The sequence below is a fragment of the Microtus ochrogaster genome, chromosome 18 (genome assembly GCF_000317375.1).
Source record: "Microtus ochrogaster isolate Prairie Vole_2 chromosome 18, MicOch1.0, whole genome shotgun sequence".
Lineage (NCBI taxonomy): Eukaryota > Metazoa > Chordata > Mammalia > Rodentia > Cricetidae > Microtus > Microtus ochrogaster.
Genome location: NC_022020.1, coordinates 61,670,740 through 61,679,605, shown reverse-complemented (window position 1 = coordinate 61,679,605; position 8,866 = coordinate 61,670,740). Strand labels below are relative to the sequence as shown.

At 46.1% G+C, this 8,866-nt stretch overlaps 1 protein-coding gene across 1 annotated transcript in view; it reads right to left on the bottom strand.

Annotated features, from left to right (window-relative positions):
* Pstpip2 (proline-serine-threonine phosphatase interacting protein 2) overlaps positions 1-8,866 on the bottom strand; it is a 66,141-nt gene that overhangs the window by 22,020 nt on the left and 35,255 nt on the right. Inside the window, exons 2-3 of the mRNA XM_005356412.3 lie at positions 6,300-6,400; positions 1,120-1,197 (exon numbers count right to left, since the gene is read on the bottom strand). Of these exons, the coding sequence (XP_005356469.1) occupies positions 1,120-1,197; positions 6,300-6,400 (179 nt within the window). The remainder of the gene's footprint in view (positions 1-1,119; positions 1,198-6,299; positions 6,401-8,866) is intronic.

Genomic DNA, 8,866 nt, shown 5'->3' with positions numbered 1-8,866 from the left:
AGAGCTAGTTCCAGGACAGGCTCCAAAACCACAGAGAAACCCTGTCTCGAAAAAACAAAAAAAGAAGGATGTGTTGCTGCCAGCTACAGCCACACATATATCTCGTGAACTTCTTTCTCCTAACTAAACCCTTAACACCTTTTTATTCCATTTTCATGTGTGTTGTACATGTGTGTGAACACGTATGTCTCCACATGTGTGGCATGTATGTGAGTGCACGTGCATGGGCATGTAAAGACCCAAGGCTGAAGTTGGTGCTGGGAATCATTCTCTATCTCTCCCCTACTTTATTCTCGGAGGCGGGGTCTCTCAATCAAAGTGAGAGCTCACCACTAGGGCTAGTCTCGCTATCCAGTTAACTCTGGGGCTGTCTGTCTCCACCTTCTAAGGCTGGAATGACAGGCAGCATTTACACAGGTTCCGGGGAGCTGAACTACAGTCTTCACACCTGGCAGCAAGGGCTCCAACCACAGAGCCATCCCCCCAGTTCTGAAATCTCCCTAACCTTGGCACCAGCCCCAGAAGGTTTCATTCATATCTGATTCTTTTTCAAAATTTCTAGAACATTTCTAAAAATCTCCTCACTTTTAATTCACTGCTTTATAAACATATCCCACATACTTGAGGTTTTTAGATCTGTTCATTACAGCACTAAATATATATATATATATATATATATATATATATATAATTCTGTTATCTATTGCATTGTTGAATCATATTCACAGTAACTTTTGTGTGTGTGTATATATGAGTGTGTGTGCGTGCCTGTGTGTGCATTATGAACTAAATGTTGGATCTCAGTGTGTTACTTCCGCAAGGGTCTGTGTTCATGTCTGTCAGGGAAGCAGGCGCCCTTGTCCAGGGCCACTTTAACCTAAATCTGTAGCTTAGCATTCTTCAGACTGCACTGAAAAACTTGTGGTAACTTGGAACCACAGCTCCTGTGTCCCATTCAGATCCATGAAAAAGACACAGAGTTTTCACAATTGGAAACAAGGAAAAAAATTATAACTTCTCTCAATCTTACAATACTGCAACTGTCACTTAGTTGCACTTGCTGAGACAACGGAGCTCTGGGCAATGGTAGACTAGAGTCAGAAGGACACTAGTACCTACTTGATCTCGGACTGTCCACATGGCTTCTTCCTGGAGAGATTCAACAGGTCTTTGCCGTATTTCTCTTCAATTGCTGCCCTAGAGCGAACAGAAGAGAGAAGGTCATGGGTCCTACATGGAGTTCTCAGCTAAGACACATAAGACACTGCCCCTGCAGGAAAGCTGTTCATTTACGATAGAAGTTCAGAGGTAACGTCACTGTGTAAGATATAAGGCTCAGGAATTTAAAATAAAGAGAGAAAGAGAGAGAGAGAGAGAGAGAGAGAGAGAGAGAGAGAGAGAGAGAGAGAGAGAGAGGAAGAAGTAATAAAGGAGCACAGATAATACTGTGTAGAGTAACATGTTAACTACTTTGGAAAGTGGGGGGGAAACAGAGTAAGACTAGTGATTAGTATTGGGTTGATAGAGGGAGAAAAGGAAGAGGGAAAATATGAGTAAAAGAGGGACCAGCAGGAGAGATGAGTCAGTTTTGGAAGAAGTAAAATGAAGACATCAGTAAATGCATACACTCAGATAATGTACAGCCATCCGGATCTCAGGAGGCTGAGACACAGAACCCATACAAACCAGGGAAAGTCTGTGTGCTTTGAAAAGGGAAAAGTGAACAACGGAAAGACGGAGATGGAGGACAAAAGCAAAGGAGGCCAGAGCTGGCCGGCTAATCTGACCCTGGTGTTAAGTAAGGAAGAGTAAAGAAAGGGAAAAGATCGACACACAGGATGGAGTCTGCTGCAGTCCAGGCTCCTTGCTAGTCTAACTGTTCCTTCTTCTGGCTCACAGAGGACTTTCATGCCCCTTTGTAAGGTTGGGTCATAGATGCTGTCCGTACCTACAGTCTAGAAGCATCCTGGCCAGGTTTCAGCATGCCACTCCATGGCACTTGCATTGAGTTTGCCAAGAGCATGGTTCAAAGAGGTCTCGGGCACGACAGCCATAGAGACTGCTGGTATTTTTTAAATGGCCTCCCATGCCTGCCTAGTGCAGAAAGGAGACTTTTCTTGGGATCTCTCCTCTCTCCTCCGCCTGTGTTGCTCATCTCTTGTCTGGCCTCTCCCTCTTTTTCTTATTACTGAAAGTTCAAGTGCAGCTCTCCTGAGCCTCTCTCTGTGTTGAGTCATGGCTCTTATCTAATCTTTCCTCAGCATGGAAATGGAGTGGCTTCTCAAACCACACCAATCCCTCTAGGACTTAGAATCCAGCTTTGGAAAGTTCCCTACTTTACTTTGGTATTAGAACCGGCAAGAACAAAACATCAGCGCTCCAAAAGTCATCATCCAACTTCTGAAGTGTATTGTGCGCAGAATCGAGCAGAGCAGCCCTGTCTCTTGTCCTCCATCCTCCTTCCTGTGCTCTCTTGAAGGGCTCCAGAGCATCCCCATTGCTTCCAGGAGGAGGCTCTCTAGCAGTGAAGCAACACTGGGCAGAAACCCCAACCCCAGCAAGCACAGCCGTCTGCTCTCTGGAGAAAGGGGGCAGCTTTACTGAAGTGAAACTCGGGAGTCATGCTTGGAAACCAGGGGAACCACCATTGGCAGACAGAGGAAGCATAGGGGAAGTGATGGGTTCTGAGACCATAGCCAGGGAGGAACCACCAGGATTTTGTAGAAATCCCCTTTGACTGGAGGAACCTTTACCTAGATCACTACCCACAAATCACCCCAGGGTTCCTGTTTATCAGTTTGTCTTTTTTTTTAAGATTCATTTATTTTTGAATTTATATGTATGAGTGTTTTTCTGCATTTATGTCTGTATACCATGTGTGTGCAGAGCAGGTAAAGGCCAAAAAAAAAAAAAAAGAGGGGCATCAAATCCTCTGGATGTGGAGCTATGGATGTTTGTAAACTGCCACGTGGATGCTTGAAATAGAACCTTGGTCCTCTGCAAGGGCTGCAAGTGCTCTTAGCCTTTGAGCCATCCCTCCAGCCCCTAATTGTCATTTCTGGAATATCCATCACATGCCAAGCATCCTTCTGGGTGCTCTGGACACTGGAAGACTGGAACGGAAGAGCTGCCTAGAGGAGCAGGCAGGTGTGTAAATCAACACTGTGATTTACCACAATAGTACTATTTGGAAATGTAGAAAACACAAGACACAGAAGAGGGGGTCCTGCTCCTCCACTGTTAACTGCTGATTTATTTTTTACTATAGAAATTAATTCATGTTGGCTGTAAGACAGACCAGGTCTCCCTCTACAGTGTTTTCTCTCCCTTCCGGCTCTTCTTGCCCTTCCTTCTCCCTTCCTCCCTGTTGTTCTCTTATGTTCCAATCTTATTTGTTTCCATGCATGAGGAAAGGCATGTTCTATTTGTCTTTCTCTGTCTGCCCTATTTCACTTAAATGTGATGGTGATCTCCAGCTTCACTCGTTTCCTGCAAAGCCAATGCTTGACCAGAAATGCTTCTGCTCAAAGCCCTTCGTGCTCACCTTGACCTCTCCGTTCAAATGTCCCAGACCAGGAATAATAATCCACGTGCCAGATTTCCTTCAACAACTCACGGGCAGGATAATCAGACATGGCCTTTGCCATCAGGCCCAAAAGCAATCTCTGCTGACTCCTCGCCTGGAGTTCCAGGGAGCCCCAAGTCACAGTAGGTAGCCAAAATGGAATCTTTTGCCCGAGTAACTAATATTTAGCCATTTTAGCTTATTTTGCTATATTCCCCAAACAGTGCTTCTGTTGAGTTATTGTTTTGGAAGATCCAGGCTCCTTGCTCTGAGATTTTACAAATCATGAGTACTGATGAGGAAACAGACGTCTGGAGAAACGATACATGTCCCTGACAATGACCAAGGAAGCGGGACCAGAAGAGGAAGTGATTAGACTCTTGTCCTACTGCTCTTTCCTCTCTAGGTCTCAACTTCCTGTCTGTCGTGGGCTGTCCAAGTCTAGTCCCCATTATTTCAGGCCGTGCTCTTCTTTGGAATAGGGGTGCGACAGATGTAAGTAGCTGAGAACATCCTGGCGCAGGGCCAGCACCTAATCCACCATCGCAGGAATCCTCGCAAGAAAGTGAAGACACAAGCCAAGACCTCCCTGTAGTAATGAAGAGGGTAGGGACTCTGGGGATGAAACACAAAGACTCCTAGTGACACCAGAAGCAACACAAACCACATTCTCCCTACAGACTCCAAGAGAGCAAGGTCCTGCTCCCACCTGTCCCATAGCTCTCACCTGCTGGTGTCTGAATGAAGTCCTTCCTTTTACCACCTGGGGCTGCTCACTGATACCTCCAAGACTGCCCGCCTCCTACAGCTGTCTGGGCCACCTTTCCTGCCAGAGCCCTGCAAGGATCCCCTCTTCCATGAAGTTACCCCAGAATTTTGTTGCTTCACATGTTTTATTTATTTATTTATTTATTTATTTATTTATTTATTTATTTATTGTATTTTGCCAATTCTTAATTCTTTTTCTTTTTTCTTCCAAGACAGGATCTCAACTATATAGTTCTTGGTTGTCTTAAAATCATTATGTAGACCAGGCTCACAGAGATCGGCCTGCCTCTACCTCCTGAGTGCTGCTGGTATTAAAGGTGTGTGCCACCACAGCCTGGCTATTTTGTCAAGTCTTCTTTTTTGGGGGATGGGGGGGAGAGTCAAAACAGGGTTTCTCTGTGTAACAGCCCTAGCTGTCCTGGAACTCACTCCATAGACCAGGCTGGTCTTAAACTCACAGACATCCTCCTGCCTCTGCCTCCCAAGTGCTGGGATTAAAGGCATACACTGCCACCATTTGGTTTATTTTGCCAATTCTTAATCTGCCTCTTCAGAGCTCTTGAATATAGTTTCTTAATATAATTTGTGTGCTTGCTGCATTCTTTGTGCTGTTATATTTATAAATCTTATCTTTCAAACTGGTTCCTAGAAACTTTTGAACAGGCATCAATGTAGAAGAAACGTGAGTGTCAGAACTGATGTTGTAAAGTTTACGAGCAGATTTGCTGAGGAGACATTACATCATCCAAAGTAGAACTTAGCTAAGATGGCACTGCCTCCAAAATACACAGAGGACAAGAAGTATACTAACCAGGTCTGTTGAGATCAGTGAAATTTAGGATGTTAGGATGCTGGTGTTTGTTACAAAGACGGATCCTCAATTAGGCTTCATTCCCATAACAAAAGAACTAAATTACAAACGGTCATATCAAAGAACATGACTCTAAGGGGTGCCTCAAGAGGCTGCACAGGCCCTGGCCTGCCATTGAGTCCCCTGTGCCCTTGTCTGGTAAAACATACTTCTGCCAAGTGAGCAAGCTGACCCCAGGTAACAACTCTTGGAAAAGTACAACACTGGTGTACTAAATAATTCTGGCAATATCTTTGTTGTGTAAATCTCTCATCTGCCCAAGGGGCTAGTCTCATGTCTCTGTCTAAATGGTTTAAAGTGTGACCTGGGACTGGACCTAAACTTAAGGATGACAGTGTGTGTGGAAGGCACAAGCCTAGGGTGTGGATGAGTTACTAAAACCATCGACGCATGGCCGGTTCCCCCATGGGCATTAGCCAGAGCTGGATACATGCCATGCTAAAACAAAACAAACAAAACCTTTTTTGAGAAGGCATATTAATATTTGTTAGGAAATATAATTTTAAGGTGTGTGACTTTTGCTTATGCTGCATTTGTTTAACTCTGCGAAGCCGAGATTCTTTGTCTAAAACACCTGATTGGTCCTAATAAAGAGTTGAACGGCCAATAGTGAAGCAGAATAGGTGGGGCTGGCAGGCAGAGAGGATGAACAGGAGAACTCTGGAGAAGAAAGCTTGCGAGAAACAAGCCAAGCTAAGGCCAGCCATTCATAACTAAGAATAAGCTGTGTGTGAGATCTATTTGAGTGGGCCCCTCAAAAGGCCAAAAGGGTAAAACACCACACAACAAATATTAATTCTAGAATAATGCCAGTCACTTCTTGGGATGGTTTCATACCCTGTAGCAGAGGGTCTTCAGAACTAGTGAACACAATCAAAAATAACAAAAACAGGGTGAGATGGCTCAAGGGTGAAGTGCTTGGGGGGCAAATCTGACAGCCGGGGTCCGATCCCCAGAACCCAGGTAAAGGTCACGTACACACTGCAGCACACGCATGCCTCCATCCTAACAAGAAATAGGGTTCTATAAAAGAAAGACAACCAATTCCCGGTCCGGGAGAGGGGGCGGGGCATGTTGAAGGCCTGAGCATCTTACCGTTCTTTTAAAAAATCCTCAAATTCCTTGCAGTTCTTGCGGCCATTGTTCAGGTGCTGGATGATGCTGTCATAGCCGATAGTGCTGAGAAAGTCCGTGTTCTGGAGGAATGAACGGCAAGGCGTCAGACCAGGAACAAGCATGAAGAAGGGATGGGGCAAAAGGGGCAGGAAGCCGGTATTGGGATATCACTGAATCACTTTTACAAAGATATATGACCCAAGAGAGTACAGAAAAAAAAGCAAAAATAAACAGCTGGGAAGAGGGGTTGAAACCATGAAACTGAAGAGCCACAAACCAGCAGGGACAAGAGAGGAACAGAGACTTAAGGGTGAGAGGTGAGGCAGACTCAAGTCCCTCATGGGCCTCCACTCACACCTAAGTCGGGACAAGATGGCAGCCTACTGCAGCCTCTTTCTGGGAGCACCTTCTCATTGCTTGGCAGAAACTGCCTCGGGCTACCAGGCGGTGGTGGTGCACACAGGTGGATCTCTGTGAGTTTGAGGCCAGCCTGGTCTACAGACTGAGTTCCTGAACAGTCAGGCTACGCAGAGTGTGGTAGTTTGAATGTAAGTGACCCCCATAAAGTCACAGGGAGTGGCACCATTAGGAGGTATGACTTTGTTGGAGTAGGTATGGCCTTGTTAGAATACATGTGTCACTGTGGGGGTGGGCTTTGAGGTTTCCTATGCTCAAGATACTTGCCAGTGTCTGAGTCTACTTCCTGATTAATTTTTAAATACATTAGTAAATACAATCTGAAGATCTGGAGATTACCCAACAAGAGCATGACATCACGGGGAAAACCTGTGGTGTGCCAATATTCTCTTCCTGGTCCACGGCATTCCCTGGAGAATCGACCACATTTGGTCCCTACTCTTGTCCCATAAGTCTGAGGAGGTAGACAAGCACAGAGAAGCATCTCCTCTCAAAACTAGAATGAAGTACCAAGGGGACATGGGGGTGGGAAGAAAGGGAGAGAGAGAGAGAGAGATTGCCTCAAGCTACAGGTTCATTTTAATCAGGGGCTAAACAACAGTCAGTTTGTCCTTAAACCTGCCTTAAACCAAAGCCCCTGACATCTCCTCCCACAGCCAGGAAGCCCCTGACATCTCGTCCCACAGCCAGGAAGCCCTCTTGACGGACTGGAACATCCACAAAAGTAAGCACAAGGCACGTGAGAAGGAAAGCCAGAGTGGAAGAAAGTGGCCACTGACCCAGTGGACTCGTGAACCGGGGTCTGGGCCAGCATTGCTGCACATGGTTCCTGGCCCTAGTTTGGGAAAAAGAATATTCAATCTTTAATTAGCAACTTCACAACCCCCTCTTCAACACAGTATTTACATTATCCTTTACAAAATCCAAAGCCAGCCTCTAGACTCTCAGGTTTTCTGGGTGGCCCAGTTCCCTCTTCTGAGTTCTCTGAATTTGGCACTCTGTATTGCTCACACAAAAATTTCTGTCCCAACTCTATTGAATGCACCTTGAGTTTTATTCAACACTGTCAACCGCCCCTGCACCCATCACAGAAAAATCTCCCTTAACGTTATGTACCTCACAGGCCCTACGCAGAGTGTGCAGGGTGAGATGTCTCCATCCTAATACATAAGGACAGGACAACAAAACATGCCCCCTGGGGACGTGAACAGAGGAATATAGGCTCATTGTCAAAGTCATTTTGTAGACAGATGTCTCCATTCCTACCCATCAAGAATGCTAGACTTCTCTGTACTGTGACATCTGGGAGGTGGTTTCCCTTTTCTTAATTAAGGGCACAGATAGTTTAGGTCTAGTGGGGCAAGGAAGCTAGAACAGTTTCCCGAAAACACAGACCTCCCAGCTGCAAGGCTCAAAAACAAACAGGTGCCCCGTCACTCTAAACCAGCGAAGAAAGAGAGGCAAATGAGAACTAAGAAAAGAGTTTCCCAGAAAAGCAAAGCACCCGGCGCCAGCTCCATAGCAGCAGAAGACTGGCCTGTGCTGGCCAGAGAGCGGGAGTACCAAAGTGAAGGACAGTCAGATGAAGCAAAGCAGAGCAATCCACACGCAACCCAAGATAGACCAAGTCACACAGCACCAAGGGAGAGAGCATGGAGAGAGCTCAGTGGGCAACATGCCTGCTTCACACAGTGTGAAGAAGTGAGTTCGGTCTAGGCACCCACGTAAAAGTCAGGGGTCGCAGCACGTGCTTGTCACTGGCAAGGTAAGGATGAGCAGATCCCTGGAACTTTCTGGTTAGCAAGCTTCAACTGCCCAGCAAGCTCCAGCACGAGACTGTCCCAGTGAGAGAGTGTCCCAAGAAACAAGGTGGACAGCTCCTGCGGGGAACTGCCAGAGGCTGGCCTCTAGCCTCTATACACATAGGCACCTACACATCCACGAAGACGGGAGGAAAAAAAGGTCAGGAGGGAGGGAAGAAGGGGAGGGACAGAGAAGGAGAAGTGAAGGGAAGGTGGGCAGAAAATAAAAATATAACTAGTGGGGCTGGAGGGATAGCTCAGAGGTTATTTGCTCACACACACACACTCACACAGAGAGAGAGAGAGAGAGAGAGAGAGAGAGAGAGA